A 22,130-nucleotide genomic window follows, 5' to 3' on the forward strand; every position below is an offset into this window, starting at 1 on the left:
ACCACTTCAAAGACTAAACATCAATAACTGACCAGTGACTTTCCTCACCGAGTTAATAAAAAACACTTCCATGGCAATTATGACTATCATTACTTTTAATTTTGGCTGATACAAATATAACTTCATATTAAAAGTTAACTGAATTTATAACAAATCAAATTCAAGATATATTCTTTCACTTGAGGTTTTTGCCACATAACTTTTCAAAACAAGAATAGTATGGGAATTTCTTTTTAAGGAAATAAGCCTGGCAAGAGATAAGTTACAGTTTTACAAAAACCCTGCATTTGTAAACAGTCAGGCACTGCAGATGCTTAAAGTTATTTCAAAATTATACATATGGTAATCACTGTATTCTATCTGATACAGATGTCTTAGAGTGGAAATAGTTCAGCACAAGCTGAACTCATGGAATGGTAAATTTCAATTCATATTTCTATTTGAAACATGCAAGCACATTCTGATATGCAAATCTGATACATTTTTACCTTTAAAAATATGGGACAACACATGATATAGATTAAAAATGTAAAAGATTAGCTCAGTCAGACCCTTAACTACTGTTCAGCTCAAGTGAACTGGGACATTGGCACATCAATGCATTTGGGTGCCTAAGTTGTAAAAAGATGTTGATTCACAAGTTTCATGTACGGATGAATTTGATTCTACTAGCATTTCAGGTTGGGTCATCACTGTGATACCCGGAGTATAACTTCACTCATATATTGGAGTGTATTCCTGATAAAACAGGCAACCTACCACACTGTATTCAATGTAGTGAAGAATAATGCAAGCCCCTTATGTTATACTAGAACCTTTAAAATGCTCATCACTACTTATTGATTTGAAGGCCAACCCACAGAATAGACATCAGGTCACAGAGTAACCTGACATCAATAAATGCACAGTAGTTGTACTGGAGAAGTGACAAAAAATGTTTCTAATTGAATACTGACAGCTCTTACCACTATCATGCTTCAGGATCATACAGTTACTCTTAAAAGGTGACGGTGTAAAAGTTTTAATCCTATTTCTAATTGAGGGGAAAAAAAACCCCATAACAATCAGTTCAAAGTAATATGAAAAAATAATATTAAAGTCTTCAAACTGTTTTCAAGTTCATTTGAACCCATGTCTCTGAAAAGATGAAATATCTTGGTCTAGAATGTGTATGGTCCACTAATCTAATTTTAAAAAAGTTTTTACTTTAACCCATGAGTATACCATGTAATTAGTAGAAAAATCTTTAGCAGACACAAAAAAAAATGAAAGATGAAACTGCAGCAAGAGAGCATGGCAAACCTGAGAGATCTATTAGTGTATAAATCTGCTTAAAAACTAAAAAGATAGAAAGAGAGAGCTAACGAACTACAATAAAAGTTATGTCTTCAAAGCAGTAAGTTATAACAGGGTGGGAAATGTTTAATATGCACATATGCCTGCAAAGGGGTCACTATCTTTCTGAAAATAGAGCTGATATTTTTCACAGCATCAGATTTATGGTAAAAAGTCATAAATTTTATTTTTTAATATTATGCTTTTCCCACCCTGGCAGAGAATAAACATGAATTTAGAAGCACAGTAGAAGTGAAAAACAAAGAAGAGGAGAGATAGAAAGCAGCAGAGAAAGACAGAAAAGGTGAATACAGAGCTACAGAAGTGTTTATTGAGCATGCTACAGAGGTAAGCAGAGTACACACAAAATGAAATTAAACAACCATCAAACCTCCCAACTTTGTTAGAAAATTAATTTTTAATTGTGCCACTTTCAAACTATACTGAATTTTACAATTCTAAAGATGTAAAAACTCAACTAATAGAAAATATACATGACTTTTTTTTTCTACATAGATAACAGAATCTATGAATCTTGAAACTAAGTACATCAATTTCAAAAAGTATTGGTCATTTAAACAGAATCAAGGTAACAGTTCAGACTGACAGAGAACTGCTTTCAAATTAACTGGATCTGTAGATTCTGAGCCATGTTTACAGTAAAGTCAGATCAATTTCTAAATACAAAATATTTTGAAGAGATTTATTAAAACTGAATATTACAATGCAAGGTAAATTAAGACTAAAGGCACATAAACTTTGGTCCCACCTGGTTGTCAGTTTTAGGAAACTGCCACAAAATTTCCTGCAAGCATTTGCAGCAAACTTTCTTCACCATTGAAAAATACATGCACCATTTCCTGAACTAGCTTGACCAGTCTGTACATGCTCAGAAATCCACAACCATATTCCATATCTTAATTACAAACTAAAGATGGCAATATATATTGAAATGCACGTAAGTCATGTCAACTTCAAAAACATCTACGAAAAATATTCAGCCACAAACAAGACATTACTTAGTGCTGACATTTATATGATACATCCCACAAGAGTGTGTACAAAAAGGTTAAGATTCCACAATGCTTTTCACATAGGGCTCAAAGTCACAGAAGTCACTTTTTGTCCTTTAAGAAATTAATATTCTGTACCTTGTTAATTTTAACTAATGCCTACATTCATAACTGAATCTAGACCAGAACCATGAAATACAAAAGGCCTTTTTAAAAAAAAAAAAAAAAAAAAAAAAGAGCACAAAGCAAAAAGCAGAAATCAAATAACATCATTTTACTCGTTCAGAGTAATGCTGAAATCCAATTGAAAAGAAAAATAAGTGACAACCCAGCAGATAAAGAAATCTATCATGCAGGAGAAACAAATGCTTAACCTTTTTACACACCCCTGCCTAAACATATTTAAATTATCATATAACAATGTGCCCCAGACAACCAAATTTGCTTTTTACTAGTTACGCAATTCCAGCAGTACTAGTTTTCCTTTTTAAGGCACGTACGTCAACTAAGTTGAAAAACTGTGGTATTAACTTGAAATATTTTAAACAAAATGATGGTTTATCTAAACAATAGTTGAACAACAGCAGTTAGTATCACTGCTTTTTTTTTTTTATTTTTATTTTTTAAAACAACCAAGGAATGATAACAGCATGGAAAAAAAAAAAAAAAAAAACAACCAAACAACAGAAGACAAACTCTGGTCCCCACTTTCCTGAACAGTCAATAGATGACAACACCAAACAATGCAATACACCCTCATTTTCCATCTGTCTTTTTAAATAGTTGACTTAGAGAAAGAAACTCTCAGATGGTGATTTTCTCCCAGATTGTAATTGTGAAGATCAATCAAAGCCTGAATAGCTTCTTCTACTGTTGACATCTGAAGAAGTGCCATCTTGTGATCTCTTCTGAAACAAAATAATGGCATTAGGAACCTGAATACTACAGGGGTTGCTTCTAACGTTTGCTATCCTCTAAACACTTTTCCTTAAGACATGCTGCAAAAAACACACTAGGTAGTCTTTTGTCAGAGCTACGTACAGAAAAGTTACTTACTGAAAAAATTTAAATGCTTTCACAGTGCCTCCAGTGTTAGCAAACAATGTGCGTAGATCCTCTTCTGCTACTGATGGTCTACAGACAGAAAGAAAATAAGCATTGGCAAGAAATCATTGGTCAATTCAGTGTGTTGGGATTCACATTAATACTACCTGCTTACTGATAGCCAACACTTACGGAATATTGGACAGATGAAGTGTTGCAGAAGGAGGGAATATATTTTGGAAGTTTTTTGAACCGGGTTTCTTGAAGCGATGCAGAGGTGAATTACCAAAATCTTTAGTCAGCCCTTGGTCATCAAGTCCCTCTCGAGGTAGCTGTACCGTCTGATGTTTAGAAAGGGTAACACGAATAATCTTCCCATACATTTTTTGTCCATTAAGATGACTCATGGCTGAAAAAGACAATAAGTTTACTCCATTTAGTGTTACTTTTCAATAGCTCATGGTACATCACAGAAACAAACAAGAAAAACACCCCAGCAAATTGAACGGTCAGTGTGCTAAAAGACTGGACTCAAGAACTAGGTCTGCAGAATCTACATGAGTATTTAAAACCATCATATGTGGTTTAGCTGTTGAATTAATTTAGGATAATGTGCAGTCCTTCTGGAATACAAATGCCTGCAGTAAGATTTTGGATCTTGTAAGTAACCAGCATACAAGACAAACTGACAAATGTAAACATGCTTAGTTCACCTGATTTTACACAGAATTTCAAGTACTTAAACTAATTGGAACATAAACAGAAAACTAATCTTACCCAGCTGTGACTGGTTTCCATCAGCCATCTGTATAAGAGCACTGTCTTTCTTATTGTATAAAATCTTCACACGCTGCACATCACCATAAACACCTTTTCAAAATCAAAGGTAACCCAAAGAAAAAGTTCATTTTAAAGCCAGTCACCTAAATAATATACTTTGACATATCAATGGAACATTCAGACAGCAACAAGATCATTCACTCAAACCAACACTCTCACAAATGAATAAAGGAGATAAAGATTTTGAATAGTGAATTTTGAAAAGAATAATTTCTGATAAACCCTCAAAGCTATGTGAATGATATTAAATTAAAGACCATGCAAAATATATCAGCATGCATTAAAAGAAAATCTGTGTCTATGGAGAGTTTTAAACAGCAAAAGAAAAATAGCAGAAGATTTACTATTCAATTTTAAGCCAAAGTGCTAGCTACAAATAAGAATTAAGGTGAAACAAAACAAAAAAAAAAAACAAAACAAAATCAAATCAATAATAAAAGTATAGTGCTAACAATAACATACCGAAGAGGGTAAACAGACTTTGGGGCGTAACCATCTTTAGAAGGAGAGAAGAGCAAGCAGCGTAAGACAAGAAGAGAGAAGAGTCGAGGAAGAGCGGAGATGAACAGATCATCCATAACGAAGGGTGGTTCCCGCAGAATGGTGAGGTGGTCATGGATCATGGTTTCAAGGCGGTTAATTGGGGCAAGTTGGTCCGAGGAACATTTTGTTCAAGCACAGAAGCATGAACATAGGGAATGAAGACAGGGAACGTAGACAAAGACGAGGAGAAGGGTAAGACAGGGAAGGGCATGGGGATTTGGGTAAAGACAAGGAAAGGGAAGTTGAACACAAAGGGAAAAGGATGAAATGGGGAAGGGAATACAGCAATGCAGAAGAAAAAAAAAATAAGGAAGTGGGGAACAAAAAAAAAATAAAATATAGGTCAGTACATAGGAAATGCAGGAATTTGGTCAGAAAATGGTTGGTTTATGTACTGTACAAGAAAAACTGAGTAAAATGTAGTCACCCAAGACAAATATGGGTAAAGTACATTCATATCAAGAGTAAACTACAGCATTTCATCTCAACATGAAAACAAATCAAAAAAGCATGCAATAGAAATTTTAAACTTTGAACTTTAACTGCGTAAGCATGGCTGGTTATGAAATACAGGCAAAAATCTTTCAAAATGGCACTCTGATCTGAAACATTTTAACATGCAAGACTGTGGATGACAAAATAGTACCAGATGATAAAAAAAAAGCTTAATGATTTACAGTGACAGAGGCCAGTTAAAAATGGAACAGCTAGACTGATACAAGCTTCCCACATTTCATACCAGCTTTCACAGCCATCAAAATAAATGTAAAGGACAGTAAAAACATAAAACTAAATAAACCCCTTTAGATTTCAGAGTTAGCAAGAAAGATACCGTTAAGGTGAAAATATTTTGCCACTATTTTTTAAAAATTATATTTTAAAGACAAATTAGGAACTGCAAAGAAAAAAATTACTAAGAGAGACTGGAAGAGTGCCTCGTCAAGATCTTTGGGAGAACCTTCAAAGAAAAATGTGTTAGAGTAGTTCAAATAAATTAAGACCTTAAAATGTGAGATACAAGCATGAAATGAAACAGCAAACAATTAGAAGAAACAAAACAAAAAATCTAGTTTACATGATTACAATTGCAAAAGAAAGTATAGTTGCTATTTTGTAAAAATAAGGCTTTCAATTCAAATGTCAAACATGCAGTAGTTATCACATTTTTCTTAGAAAAAATAAGTAGCCAACTATCAAAGGACATTTTAAGTTAGCTACCTGGGAAAACAAAAGTATTTAACAATAATGGCTTTTAAATTAACTTTGGGAGATTATAAAAAAAAAACAACACACCAGCAAAAATACTTTGAGCTTAAAATACAAATGGAAAAGGCCAAAAGTAAAATACTTTGAGCTTAAAATCCAAATGGAAAAGGCCAAAAGCAAAGAAATTATAAAATACTGACAAATGAAGCATGACTAAAGAGGAAAAAAAAAGTAAAATTGTTTCACTGACCTCTTCATTTAAATTGCTAACCAGGAGGACTGTATTGCCACCAGCTGAAACTCCAGGCATTCCCACACGGCCAGCAGCAGCAGCTGCAGCAGCAGCAGCAGCATTTGGAATAGCCAAAGGACTCAGAGCTCCTGGAACAGCTGCAACAGGAAGCCCTAATTTTAAAATAAAGCATATTTTACGAAACACACACAAGTCGTTTAAAAAAGAAGTAACTACAACAGTACAAGTGTTGCATACAACACTGTATAAAGCAGATCATTCCACTGTTAAAGTCATCCAAAGAGTTGTGAAATATGTCGTTAAATAAAAGGAAGAGAAATCTGATTTTTTTTTTTTATCCAATCAAGTCTTCAAGGAAGTAATGAGGTGTAAAAAGCACTTTCTTTTCAAATAAACATTCTTGTACACAAAAACTGTTTCCACTGTACTCCAAAATGCTTTAAGTGTCTAGATTATCAAAATGATCTAAAGTAAATGTTCATCAAACCAGTAAGAATAAACACTAGTTGTGCTCTCTGCATCATTACATCCTTATTTTCCATAGCCCTTTGAGAGGCACTCCTCACTTCAACCTTATGCTTCAAACTAAATATACAACACTGGAGTTGGTCATGTGAAAAGGCCTACGTCATCCTTCAGAGCCTTAGCATAAACAAGGTGAGGAAGCAACCCTCTAAATTCAAGATTCAAGGTAGCACCACTGATTATGCTCTGTGGCTTTTGTAATAAAATTCCCTAAAGCAGTATTTTACTGCTAGCTAAACCTTCAGCTGTGCTTTTTTCTTCTTCCAAAGAAACTCGGATCCTGTAGTGACCTGCTGGTTTTGCCTGGTCAAGTCATGGGGTGCTGGGCGAGTGTGCTACTCCTAGGATCTGTGAAAGGTTCTTGTGACACATATACACTATACATAGTTTATATAGGAACACCTTTATTGTATTTTATCAAAATTCTATTTGCACATTTTACAGCGTCCAGTAAAAGGACAATGATATAGAAAAATGTGTAAAAACCCAATAACTATAACTTCAGTATTTTATTTTACTGCAATTGGGTTCTCAGTTTTCAGGATTCTGTCAAAATTTCTAATGTTTATATGATCATGCCAACCTAACACAACTTTTGACCAATTTTCCAATATGCCAGGTACACAGTCTAAATGTAACCTTTACATCATGTACACAAGACTACCTCCCTTCTCACATTAAGTTTTATTTTAAAGGAAGTTATAAGAGAAAATAAATTCTTCAGTTTCAGTCAATGTCCAAATACTAAGCTGAAAACAGTAAATATATTCAACCATTATTTTTAAAAAAGAATAATCCCAGATTTAGTACCAAAAGGGAACACACAAGGGGACAGAAGGGTGGGAGAAAGGTTACATATTTTCTATCCTCATTCCAACTCTTTATTTAATCTTTTGTTACACAAATTTGTGAAAAACTTTTTTTTTTTTTTCTTTTTCCAAAAGAGCTATTTTGTTGAGCTGGACAAATGACTCCTCAAAGGGAACAGGACATTCATCACTACTTTGAGATAGCGCTTAACAGTATTACTGATCAGGCACTGAAAAAGATTTTCTGGTCATTTCCTGTCAAAGTACATACAAAAGAAAAAAACACAAGGTGTTCTAAGAAAGGAAATTAAAGATATGGAATGTTTTCTGATAAAGTTTAAAAGATCAAAAATGTTAGTATTCAGGGGTCAAACCAGAGGAATATAAAGTTCTGAGTAATGACAATTCAAGTCATCTCTCATGCCACAAGACAAAGGAAAAATCTACTTGAATCAAAAGGCAACAAATATGGTCTTTTTATTGCATTATATGTGGCATTTGTGGGACTGACTGTAATATATAAAAAGAAGGAAAAACCCTATCTTGTCTCTCTCCCTTCCATCCTGCAAAAACACTTAATAGATTTGAGACTGTATTAGATGGTCTGCAGAAACAAGTCTGTTACATTAAATAGGCAATGAAGTGACATATAATACGCTTCATCACTTAAGCCAAGCACTAGCTATCTGGGGGTTAGGAAAGCACTCCCCCCAGGTATGCTGCTGTACGATCATCTGTTACGAGGGCTGCGCTAGGTCTTCCATCAGAGAACACAGAATAACACCAGCTGTCAGAGAACGGATATGAAATTAGATGGACCACTGCTAGCCCAAGCATAGTGATTTTGTTTCTCAAAATCCATTTTGTGCGAAAGGAAAGTGTAATACTATATACTTATGTCTACTAACAGCAAGACAAAAATCTAACTTAAATATGATGCATGTTTTGCTTTTGGGTTAAAGCTAAAGAATATTGTTTTTTTCTTGAAAGTAAAGCTATCAATAAAAGATGCAGTTAAAGAAATTACCCCTGTGGGAAAAGGAAGTTTATTCCCAAAAGCAGACTGTAATACACAGGGAAACCTGTGAATATCAAATTAAACTCCTCAAACAACTTTTTAAAAATCCAGTTCTGTTCTAAAAAAAATCATTTTGGAAATGTACTTTTGAGTGCTTTGTATTGCATATGCTTAATATCACACTTACTTACACTCAGCTACTACTGAGGTTAAACAGACAGAAATGTGAAGAATGATAGTAAGGTGTGACAAGATGTCCACCTGAAGGGAAACAACTTATTTTATACTAGGTCAATAGCAATCATTTAGGTATTAGAAAATTACAAGATACTACAGTATTTCCAATGTTCTAGTGTGCCTAAGCACCTCTCCCTAAACTTAGAAGCTTTAAGCTTCTGATAATTCATTCAAAACCAGCCCATTCAGTCCATTAGTGATCTTCCCCTTCTTTCAAGAGATAAAAAAAAAAAATGCCAAATTTACAGTCTCAAAGATGTCTGACACCTTATTTCATCACAGCATTTTTAGGAATAAAGGAATCTAAAGATGACTAGTGAAGTTTTTACGGCTCTTTCCATAGTTGGGAAGAGCATAGCTGAGTAACTGATACTTTAAAAGGCAAAATTCTTCATAGCATCAGACTCTCTACACGACATTCTTTGGTACCACTGAAGTAGTTAAAATACAACATAATTCATACAAAAATATTATTGTATTAGTTATTTTATTATTAATTCTTTATAATATTATTACATTGCTATTATTATTATTTAATTATTGTTCTTTGAAATAGATTAATTTAATAACTATCTTAAGAAGAGGCATTAGCGGAAAGTGCTAATAAAGAAAGCAAACGATGACAACAAGGGATAAAACTGTGGAAGCCCTAACCAAAACAATGTATTTCCAGCTGTGCTATTAAACAAATATCTAAACCATTAAAGCATTATATTACATATTATTATTTGCAATTACAAGTAGTTCTTATTAAAAATCTTTTGTTTGATGCGGTTGAGTATAATACAGTTGCTGTTTATTCAAAGGTTTTTTTTCTGTAAGATCTCCTATAACTTTTTGGGAAGGGAGTGGAGAATGTGAGGTGAAAAAAAAGAAAACAATATCTGCTTCTGATAATTCATTTGAAACAAGTCCAGTCTGTCCATTAGCGATTTTCTCCTTCTTTCAAAAGATAACAAGACTCATTGAAAAGATGTCCAATTTACAGTATCAAAGATTTCTGATACCTTATTTCATCACAGCTGAGGTTGTAGTAGACGAATGAGTAACGATGCATGCGGGCTAGGATCATCTATTTGATTGATACGTTTCTAACCAATTACATAGCACACAGAGACCTCATTTCTTGCAAAGGTCAGACAAATTACAAACCCACAGAAAACACAATTCTTGTTCTGCTGATCTCCACTGCACTCTGATTTGCCATTCTGACTTAAGCAAGTCAAAAATTTTTAATAAATAAGAACAAATTGTATTATGATTATTAGTTATCAAGCTAAGATTTGAGGACTTATCTGAAACTGTTTAGAAACATTAGCTACTTTGTCAACATTATCAATCGGTATTAGAAAGCTTTTTCACTAGCTTTATTTTAGCTTCCAACAATTACAGAAAATAGTTTTTTGCTTTATCCAGATATTAATGAAAACATACAAATATTATACACCATTTTCCTTTTGAGGTTTTCCTCCTCAATGAAGTTTAAACACACATGTGAAAACCATAGGCAGCAGGACTAGTCATCCTAACACAGGTATGCCTAACTGTGACCAAGAACTGGATTTAGTCTCTAGTCCTGTTATGAACCTTTTTTTGTGGCTTTACAACAAGTAACCACCATCTTTTTGTATTTGTTACTGGCCTGCTTCTTATACTTAGCCTGGATGGGTTTGGGGGAGATAGCAGGTCCTTTTAAAATCGCTGCTTAACAGCTTATGAAACTGCAAGTGCTACTATGTTACATGATAAAGTTACCTATACTGAAGAGGACGGCTAATTCCATCCAAAAGGCAACTGACATATGTAATAGTTTAGTATCAATGCAGATTCAAACACTAAGACTAGTAAGACTCACATCTTGTCACTAAAACTCAACTCACAAAATTACATTAAACCTAAACCTCACTTCTGACATATGAATAACAGTATACTGCTAAAAAGACAACAACAAAAAGGCATCCAAGTTGTACAACTACCCAGCATATAATAGCATAACATAAGCAAAAGTCAGAACTGAGTCATTATCAAATTTTCTCTTAGCGATTTCATTACATACATATAAGAAAAGCTACAGCAAGAATTTAAACAAGAATACCACAGGTTCAACTTACGGTATTCCTCTCCAACACTCAAAAGAACCTGGAGAGCATCACATTAAGCTCAAAACGGAGCTCTGCTTTTTCATGGAGAAACATGCCCTTTGGGAACCATCTGTGAACAGGGCATGGCAGACACTCTGAAAATATCTTTATCGACATTACAGAAATAAGAATTCCAAAGAAAATAAAAGGAAGTAAAATATTATGATAAAAAAAAGAAGCTGGAAGAAGGTCACTGCTATTATTCTGCCATATTTCACAAATCATAGTTTGCCAACTTCCATCTTGTAACTCTCTGAACTTTTAAGTATTCTCACTCTTCTCCTTCTGAGTATGCAAATAAAAATGCAGCTACACATTGCATGCACAAGCGTCCACTTAGGCTTCTGAGTTTTTTCTATTCTTTATCCTTTCTTATTTACGTCAGTTATATTTTGTGCCTTTTGTCACAGTAAGCAGTCTAGAATGAGAACACTGTTCTTCCATAATCAAACAAGCACCATTCCCATTTGGACAACTATCCAAATGCCTAAGGCACCGACACTACTACGGAGCTTTTTTGGAAAGTTTCTCAGCTGTAGAGTTCAAATTCTGTAAAAAAACAACAAACAAAAAAGGCAACTAGGAAAAAAAAAAAAAAAAAACCCCAAAAAAACCAAAAACCAAACTACAACAATATCAAAGATCACTCTATAAGCATCCCCATTTGACAGACGATGCAGAGTTACAATATACCAAGCTCACCGTACTGGCCATGAGCAGAGTTAGAAAACGTACCTGGCTCCCTTAAGTCTCTTTCAAAACAAGTAATGCTTTTACAGAGGAAAAAAAACCAACCATGATATATAATCTCCGCTACTCATCAAAATAAACATGACTGATTTCAGTGACACTCTGAAATTGTTTCACAGCTGCAAGGAAAGTTACTCATGTAATGTACTTTAATTTTCCTGCTGCTTGGAAATACAGCACATTTGAAGAGGTCCATCCAGAGAGTAAGAATTAAAATATTTAATTAGCTAACATGCCTGTCATCTTCATAATTTTAATTATTAAAAAAAACCTTTAACATACACAAAAGAATGAGCCTGATTAAAATAAAAGGTTAGAAAAACTACGTAGTTTTGAAGACAAACATTACAAAAGCATCTAAGTGACTTTCAAGCCTAGAATACTAGATCACAAACTCCACTAAAGTCACTTGGATAACAGTAACAAGAATAGTAATCTCAATTATTAAACATATCCAAAGTGATGCAATGATCCAAGCGTCCTCAGACTGAGATTCCACTACGCCAAGCAAGTTCACCTGTTAATTTGATGGATACTGCCAGCACTACATATAAAGAAATACGTTAGCAAGCCTGACATTGGAAAGCAACTTCTCAGAATTCAGGAAAATGTCAGAATTAGAGTTACATAAGTAAGGCTACATTTGGCACTGTTTTATAAATCATGACTTGTTAACTCTCCTCTCCTAAATCCTTGCCTTACAACACCTAATATGATGAGTCTCATATGAATAAGCAGCTTCTTCACTTTGTTTTTTGTCTCCTTACTACTCAAACTGCAGCCCCAGGTCTACATTCCAGTCGTTATGTGCTAACAAAAGAAATACTAACCACCCCAAGGCTATTTTCTACAGCACTCATCTCTATGGAAAGACAGCGAAAAAACTCTTCAGTAGGGCCTGCTGCAATAGGACGAGGGGTAATGCTTTTAAATAGAAGGAGGTAGATTCAGATTAGATATTAGAAAAAAATTTTACAATGAGGGAGGCAGAACACTGGAACAGGTTCCCAGAGAGGTGGTTGATGCCCCATGCCCGGAAATGTTCAATGCCAGGTTCGACGGGGCTCTAGTTGAAGATTTCCTTGCTCCTTGCAGGGGGGTGGGACTAGATGACCTTTAAAGGTCCCTTCCAACTCAGACTATCCTATCTTTCTATGGTGTCAAACTTCTTCACAAACACTCATCCACCTTTCCTATCAATCCATGAAATAAGAGATTTCAATTTTTAAACAATGGGATGTTAAAAGAGAAAAAATTAAAATAAACTTTAGCTATGGGTTCTTCAGAGACTTTAGATTCTTATGGTATTTTTTACTTCCCAAAACTTCTGCTGTAGCTACAAGTGATACACCATTTCACAAGTCATACTGGAGGATCTAAAGTCAAGCACTCCAAAACTTGTAGGAGGTGGGTGTGTGTGTAATTTACAACTAAATATTAAATGCATCCTTCAAGTAATCTGATTTCAGAAAAGGGCAGATATAACACAGCATCCAGTAGCTTTAACTACAATATTCACCCTTTTCCTGGGCTCACATCATTCATTAAGTGCCTTCTGTCTTCTGTTACACAGAGAGCAGAGGTCCCTCTTTATTATATTAACTCCGACTAACACAAAGTTGGCCCATCCCGTACAGAACATGAAATCTATTTTGTTCTTAAGTTTTCTTTAAAAGAAAAATGGGAAATGATGAGAGAAAAAAAAATAAGAGAAAAGACTAAATGGGAAGAACAATGATAACAGCATAATAAATCAGGTTTTATAAGAGTCTTGAGATTACGTCTGAGTACTATTAAATTTTGAAAAGTGAAAGGTGTTCTCAAAGAAAAGCAACTTGACAGGAATGAAACTTACAAAATGAAGTTGATAAATTAAAAAATATATATTACAAATTTCTCCCAAAGCACGCATTAATTATTTTGCTAATATTCACAAAAAATATTTATCTGTGTATTTTTCAAAGTATTTCACCTACTTCTGATGAACTCAAAAGCTGACAGGATATTAGAACTCACACACCAGAGCACTAGAAGTGCAACTACAGCTTATTTCCTTTTGTTTACAGAAACTACAGACTAGTACCTCAAAATATTATTTTCATAAACTGACATTACAAATAAGCACTAGCATGAATGAAACGCAAATCAGGTTAAGTCTATGTTACAAACTCGGGTGGGAGGGTGGGCAGCAGTAGCTGACAGGAACATACAAAAGAGGGCAGGACAGATTTGGGAACAAAAGTAGAACTAACTTGACTTTTCCTTATACTCTGTGCATTTCTCATTTGGTCATGCATTCTCTCATTCCTTTATGCAGGACTTCGAAAGACAATCTAATTGTGTTACTACAATTCAGATCACAATGTAAACTGAACCCTGAATCGGCCTGTGGACACTATTACAATTTAAGATCTTTAATTGTTAGAAGGTCTAATAATCATTTTCATCAAGTGACTTTGCAATACAAAAGAGCAACGTCAGAATCATACCTAGAAGGGAGGTCTCCTTTGCAAATGCCGCAGCAATAGCTGGGTCCAGCGCTGGCTGTCCATCACCAGACGGAAGATCAGGACGAGTGTAGTCCCTGCTTTTATCGTTGTTGTACTTGACATTCAAATTCACCAATTTGGAAAAATCAATCCGTAGGGTACAGCAAGCATTATAAATATTTTGACCATCTAAGGCCTGGAAAGAAGAGTCAATTTATTTAAAAAATACACAACACAGGTTGGCTGCACAACTTTTTTTTTAAAAAACAAAACAAAACAAACAAGGTCAGCATATAGATATTTATCCGTCTTACGGTCTAGCTCAAAACCAATTAAGATTAAAACGCATTAACCTCTCTTAACATGATTCCAGGAAGCTTGATGTTTACTTCTCTTACCTAATAACTGTTTATGCACCAAAGTGGCAAGAGATATTTTGATCAGTCAAACTTAAAAGTTAGTCTGTCAAATATCATTAACCTGTATTCCATAGTACTGCTTTAATTCAGACATAATGACAAAGAAATTTCTCAAAAAAAAAAAAAGAGAAAAATCACACAAGTACTCTTTACAAGGAAAGCTGACTTGAGAAAAAAAAATCTAGACTTAAATACTATGTTAGATACCTAACTGTTAAAGTAGAATATTTAGAATGTTCCTGCATGTTATCCTCCTCTTCTTAAAAGGTAATTAGTGTCAAAATTGAAAGAAAAGCAACTTTATCTGGTAACCTAATGTTACTAACACTTTTTTTAAAAAAAATTTCTATTTTCACAATTTATTGGTGCTTCTGAAAGAATGCCTATTAACAGTGAAAGTCACATGATCTCTTAACATGACAACACTTAGAATTCTATGAAAACAGCCTCTAAAAAGGCCTAATTACCAGGCAAATTGATATACCCAGATTTTATTCCATTTACATTTTGGGCATACCTTTCTTTCACTTGAAGCACTAAGAGCTAAATATGACAGATTAAAAAAGTGGAAACTTATAAACAAAAGTTGGTTTATATTCTTAAGAAATGCTAGGAAGTGAAGATACAGCTCATCTTAAAAATGAATCCATTCAATCAAGTCATGATGTTAAATATAAAACTACCTTATACATACACATGGTGAAAAAAACCAAATAAATCACACCTTCAAATACAAAAATTAGACATCTTATTTCTCTTTATTAATGCTGGACTGAAATGTACCACTTCTTGACCTGGGCTAGCTCTTGCACAGCTAGCTTGGTTACATCTGCAATGCACTTTCCAATACATTCAAATTCTGGTAGGACTTACTATTTTGAGCTAAGCACTCCACAAACCTAATGTGCCTTCTGGGTACAGAAGCAACAGCTACTTTCATACAGTGATGCACCTGGAAACTGAATATCCTGCAGACACCCCTCTGCTAGGTCTGGGCCAGCAACGCTGTCCCTTCCTACAAAACGTATTATCACAGTCGACATCTCCAGGGCTCATGAAATCACTTAAAAGAATTACCACCATCTGCATCAACGTACAATAATAAGTCAGTCAGTATTATTAGAACTTCTAAGTAATGTGAAAATAAAATAATACAAAAAATAGTATAGAAACCTGATGATCTAGACACTCTTTCAAGAAACACTTCATAATTAAAGAAACTCCTGTGCTTGAAACTCAGCTTAAACAATGCTTCACACAACACTGGCAAAGCAAAAGGTACTGTCCCAATTCGTAGAATAGAAGCTGAGGATTAATTCTGTATTGTTGGAGTGGTGGTGGGCATCACCATTACAGAATACAGAATTTGCTAGCTCTTTTATAAACAGTGGCAAAGTAGAATGCAAGACTCCTAATTGTTGATATTTGGGAGAAGAATCTCGCTTGAACACTTACATATAAAAAAGTATACACTGAGAATCAGTCATCACTTTTAGAAGACTTCTTGCCTTCTAAAATCCACTAAGATATGGATTAAAGGTAGGTTCAGTTTACGCAGCCAGAGCTTACTTATTGTCAAAGACAATGCCATTGCCGTCAAGGAAATCCCATTCACGTAATAAAGAAAACTAGGTATGAATGAGACCAAAAGGCAGCATCCTTTAGCTCGGTCCAAATCACAGGACCATGACACGGAGCTCTAAATCTTTAAAACGTAATCAAGACTCATATTATACCTCTGTGCGGAGTCCATGCACACACTGATTTATGGCTGGCAGAGGACTGTGAAGTTGATGAAAAACTTCTGGTCTCAAAAAGTAGGAGACCAAAATATACCCATTTGTAGTTTCCAGAGTAGTCAATGTTTAAGGGCGGTTGCACAAGTAACTAAAACTTATACTGAAATAGCAAAAACTCCTCTTTCTGACAAATTTAAAGTGACCAAAAGTACATACAAAAGAATACTGAACAAGAGCAATCCCTTGTAGTTGGGACACAGACAGTCTGAAAGAACATCCTGAATCAGAAAGGAAGGAGATGCGCTGTTACTGAGCGCTGTAGTCGCACTCTGGGAAAGGCTACTCACAACAGATCAAAACCAAAAAAACCCTCACTCCACCCACCTCCACCAGCAGCATCACACACCAACAACAATGCAAGAAAGAATATCAGCAACTAGGGTTTTTTCAAGATTAACTATTCACGTGTAAAGTCATAACTGTGAATGTGTGTCCTGAACTCCTCCTTATATGGCAATACAAGAATGTACAACAAACCCTCAAACCCTGTTCCTCTCAGATAGGCATCCTGAAAAAAAATGAGAAGACAGCAGCTGTACTGGTTAGTGAATGTGCATACAGGTTTCATCTCAAAGAACTCTAGTTACTGCTAAGATGCTTCTCTTTCTTCAAACATTTATCTATACATACATTCATATGTGACACGGTATCACACGACATACACACCAAACCAAGGATATTAAGTATCAAGTGATCCCTCAACAAAATGTGAGTATCATTCTTTTCCTTGCCTGTGCCAGCAGACCCATTACTTAAACCTCAACAACAGATGTATCAAAACTTAGGTCATCAAGCAATACGAAGAGTATAAAGACACTGAATCATTTCCAGGCCCCTGCCTTCCCTCCCTCCCTCCCCCTTGGACTAAAAAGTACCCTCCTCTTAGAATTTCCCAAGGGGGAAAAATTATTACGACGAGTGGCGACTCACCTCCTGCCAAGAGCTTGCCATCAGATTCCTGAAAAAACACTTTGTAGTATTTAGGAGCATACAAACAAGATGGCTAGTAAGAATATGCAATTAGTATTCCCAGACAACTACTACATTAGAAAGATTCAAAATATTTAGAAAAGGTCTTAACAACTGAAGTTGTATTCACAAAGAATCCAAAATCTGCTTGTGTCTCAAGGCAGCACCTTTCACTGACGGTAAGAATAAGCAAGGCCTAACAACACAGAAAATAGCAGAAATAGCCTGGGAAGTCTTAAGGACACAGAACAGAGAGCTCTGACTGTGTCACAGACAGTAAAGATCCCCCCCCCCCCCCCCCCCCCAGGGAATATTGATGAAATGGAGGTCTGCACCACAAAACACAATACTCTCCCATTTCTTAAAAATAATGTATACTCTGTTTTTGCTCATAGCAGCCAGGAGGATGAAGAGATGAAAACCGCTGACAGAGAAAAAAATCCCACAGATCTTTTCTGTGGGAGAGACAAGAGACTGTTTCAATAGGAGGGGAAAAAAAAAGAAAATAATTTAAAAAAAAAGTTAAATAAACAGTATTTTCTCCTGTTACTGATGTAACCAAGCATACCCACAGACAATGCTTTTCTGCAAAAGGAGAGTAAAAACTTCTATCTAGTTAACATGGACTCCAGACACTAGGAACTCTGATTTTGCAATGTGATTGTGGAGAGAAGTTATAATAGCAGCAAAGTTGATCTCAGATGGCAAAAGTACCCTTAAAAGTTACAAAATGTTGTAACACCCTGAATGACTGATGTAGCTCTCTGATGCAGCTCCATGCATGTAAGAGATCTATCAGTAGGCTCCGAAGCAGAGGAAGAACATTCCCAGAATCATTTCTTCTCTCAGGCTTTCCTTACCTGAACGAAGAGCTTTTGGATGTAATGGATAGAATTCACTGCTCTTCTTTTTACTTTCAGGGTTCAAGATGCCTGAAAATCCTTGTGAAAGAAGAGTTCCTTGAAAAGTGTTATATTCATAGGAACTATGCTTTGATGAGCTTTTCCTCAGGCCTGTATAGACCAAGAATCTGTGGAATGAAACTCCCCTACAGCAGACGGTCAAGGCAGCTCTCTAAAAACCAGGAAGAGACATGCCACTTAAAATATTCTTTAGGTAATCCACATACGGTACCAAGAACACAGTTTGGGAGACAGAAAATGATTTGACATTTTCTCATTTTCCAGTTCAGAAATAGAGCCCAGAGATTCAGGTAGCAGGTATTTCTGGGGACACGCAGGTGCTTTCACGCCGCAACAAACAGTGTATCTATCTGCGGGCACCCACGATGATTCCAGACAGGCAACAGATCTCTTGCAGGATGAGGATAACTTAAAAGCATTTACCAAGATCTGATAAAGGAAAAATCAAATTAGAGTGGAAAGAAAAAAGTGCCAGAGAATAGCAACACAAAAATCTGTTGTCTTCTTCCCAAATTCATAAGAATTTTTAGAAAAGGGAGAAATTTAGTCCCTACTCTCTCTCTTTCCAAAGCACACAAAGCAAGGGAAACTAGCAACAAGATCTCTAGAAGTGTGTAATAGTTTAAGGTTTTTTGTTTGTTTGTTTGTTTTTTAAAAAAAAAAACTCCAGCTCAAACAAGTACCTCAAAGCAACTGAAGGTCATAAGGTCATATGGTAAATACCTCTTGGGAGAGATATGTCCCAAGTGCATCCTACAGATGTGCATTTGAACAAAATGAGACTAGCGTCTTGGATACGAGAAGTTTCTGTGGCTAAAAAGCACACACAAAACACATTCCATCCTCTAAAAATAATAGGTTTTTTTTTTTTAAATATGCAGTTCCTTGACTGAAGGATCAATTGCCTATCTTACTCTTTTCTACAAAACTGGAAAATCCAGGACGCAAACACTCTTGCTGCAATTCCTACCCTTTCTGATACAATGGGTACAACCTAGAACTCTTCTTTTTACCTTAACACTACTTATAATTTCCAAGCACAAACTGTGATCTTTAGGATTCAAGATGCCCAAAAATCCGTGATGCAATCATCATGGATAACTGCCCTGAAGCTAGATATCTTATCTGGAGATGTCCTTGCCTTCCATTCTGGCAATGACTACCTGAAGTTCCTACTACAGATTTTAGGGCTATGTAGCCTCGCAGAGATCTTTCGCAGACTGCTACCAGTGCAGAGCCACCCTGAAGTTGTCACTCAAAACAACTAGAAATAAGATATCTTGAATGCAGAGTCAAACTCCAACAGAATCTCTGCAGATGTATTCTGAATCACGTACAGACCAAGTAAGGACCAACTGGTCAACTGTAACAGAAACTCTCAATTAGAATTGTGATATTTTTAACCTGTGTTAAGTCAAGATGACTGTCATGTACTACATACAAGTCTCAATTTATCCTCCACAGACGAGGCATTAACAACTGTCAATATCCAAGATTTGGCAGAAGAACTTTTGGTGCATTTACACAAAGACAACACTCTGGATTAGCCAGTTTTTCAGATAGAAACACTGGCACTCTAATCTTTCTATGGTATACCAGATTACTGGGTATTCAAGTATTTAAGGTTGCTGATTATGCTGTAGGTACTGATCATTTATTATGAAAAACGAGCTAGTTTTGAGGCTTAGACTATCTCCTTAGACATCTCCAGGCCGTCACCTAGTGTTTAATTAAGACAAGCATGGTAGTTCATGTGCTCTACTGTTGCACATTCTCAGTACTTTCTCCAACTCATGGCTAGTCTGCTGCACTGCACAGAACCCCAAGTTTGTCATCTTCACTTTTACTTGCGGTATAACAAACTATAATGATTCAATCTGAGGGTGGTGATGAAACATGAATCAGTGTAGCCATAATCTACTTTTACAGGAAATTAGTTTCTCACAAAGCAACTGGAGCAGGAATGCAATTTTTCACTACTCGCTCATTCAAATAGCAAAAGTGGTCCCATAGGGCTGGAGGCTTTGTATTGTACACTCTTGTCAGTGTCACTATTTTCTCAGAACCTTCAAATGAATAGCATCTCTCCTTGGTACTTACATCACTTGAGTTTTTCAAATTGCTCTTTAACTTCCTTAATAAGTCTTCAATTTCTATTAAGGCCACATTCTGATTTCCTGTGAAGAGTGCCAGTGCAAAATTATATTTCCCCATTACCTTCTACAGTAACAGCTGACGGAAAACAAATTGAAAACTTCTTTACTCTTTTACCACGCTTTCACTTTTGAGCTCCATGCAACTTAAGTGTAGCCACCACATCCTCTTGCTTCTACTGTATTTCCAGATGTATTTAAACTGGAGGGTTTTTTCCTATCATTCGACTGTTTCTTTCCTTTAGGTACTTTTGTTTTGGTGGCACTTCACAGTAGCTCAACCATAAGAACTGTACTTATTTCACTCTATTTAGCTTGAGAGGATAGTGGGGAAATCAAACCTTCCTTCAAATTCAGCATTCTTCAATACTGGTAGTTGGTATTACTGTTAGCATTTTATCTATTTATGTATAGATTGGTTAAAATATGAAACTATAAACCCAAGACCATGTCAATCTATCACTAAGATAGGCTCCAAGATCACTCTGATAATGACTATACATGCAGGAGTCACTGTTATTCAACGAAGTTTAGTCATTCACACATGAGCTACTGCTAGTGAACAGCTACCCTAATCAAAACATGCAAAACTGAAACAAATACATGCTTTTAAAAAAAAAAACAAACAAAAAAAAACAAAAAAAAACCCACAAAAAAACCAAAACAAAACAAAAAAAAACCACACCAAAACAAAAAAAAACCACCCCCAAACAGTTATGACCAATACAGTATCCATGAGCTAGTATCAGTTTGTCAGAAGGCAACAACAGCAACAGATTCTTAGGTTCCTTTCATATTTTTTTACATACCTCATCCTTTTGTTATTTTGCCACTTCTTTATTATATATTTCTAGAATTACACTGATAATTTTCAAATCACTACAGTCCATTTCACAGATGACATCTTTCCATTAAATTTTCTCATAATATACGTGACTCAAAAAAATGAAGTCAAAAGACTTATCACTTGATGTCCTATTTTGCTTCAAAAATTCACTTTAAAAGCAACATTAACATCTATTACAGAAAAATAACTTTCCAAACACAAATCAATATTGAATTACAACATTCTGTAACAAACACATTAGCATCCAACTGTTTATCAATATTTCAAATATGAATCTAAATTACTACAGTCGATTTCTGCAGCAATTGTAGGTTAAAGATCTAGTTTCTGTATTACTATTTTAAACCAACTTTAAACCTCGACGGTGTACGCCATCCAAGCAAATTTTTACGTATTACATATTATGGTGACATATTACAGGACATATTTGTCCCTCCCTCTACTCTTGAGACAACCTAATATTTGGTACAATTAACCTCTGAAAAGGATATCCCTATTTTAAATTGTATTCCAAATCTACAAATATTTCCAGCTTTTCAGGAGTAGATTATCTTAAAGTAGATCACCATAAATCAAGCTGCATATCTTCTTGACTCTGGCTAACTTTATCTTCCTCAATAGCACAAAAACTTACACTCTGCTTTTTGAAAATTTGCATCTCATTTTTTGTGATTCCCTGTCTTGACCACTTCACAGTTTTTTAATCAATATCCAGTATTTCATTTGGTGATGAGGATAAAAATGACCGTTCTCCACCATTTAAATAATGTCTTTATTTCAATATAGTCATCATTCTTTAAAACAGAAAATTAAGTCT

General features: G+C 35.2%; 1 protein-coding gene across 7 annotated transcripts in view; it reads right to left on the reverse strand.

Moving 5' to 3' along the window:
- Positions 1-1,644: 1,644 nt before the first annotated feature.
- PTBP2 (polypyrimidine tract binding protein 2) overlaps positions 1,645-22,130 on the reverse strand; it is a 52,933-nt gene continuing 32,447 nt past the window's right edge. For 4 of the 7 annotated variants that reach the window (XM_086753034.1, XM_086753032.1, XM_086753033.1 and 1 more), the window contains 7 exons: positions 14,204-14,399; positions 6,232-6,386; positions 4,695-4,728; positions 4,170-4,262; positions 3,585-3,801; positions 3,405-3,482; positions 1,645-3,256 (listed from right to left, as the gene is read on the reverse strand). In XM_086753034.1, coding sequence (XP_086609160.1) covers positions 3,124-3,256; positions 3,405-3,482; positions 3,585-3,801; positions 4,170-4,262; positions 4,695-4,728; positions 6,232-6,386; positions 14,204-14,399 — 906 coding nt within the window. In that variant the 3' untranslated portion in view covers positions 1,645-3,123. The remainder of the gene's footprint in view (positions 3,257-3,404; positions 3,483-3,584; positions 3,802-4,169; positions 4,263-4,694; positions 4,729-6,231; positions 6,387-14,203; positions 14,400-22,130) is intronic. The other 3 variants (XM_086753028.1, XM_086753031.1, XM_086753030.1) reach the window with 3 other exon arrangements.

The sequence above is a fragment of the Chlamydotis macqueenii genome, chromosome 8 (assembly GCF_036417535.1).
Source record: "Chlamydotis macqueenii isolate bChlMac1 chromosome 8, bChlMac1.mat, whole genome shotgun sequence".
Classification (NCBI taxonomy): domain Eukaryota; kingdom Metazoa; phylum Chordata; class Aves; order Otidiformes; family Otididae; genus Chlamydotis; species Chlamydotis macqueenii.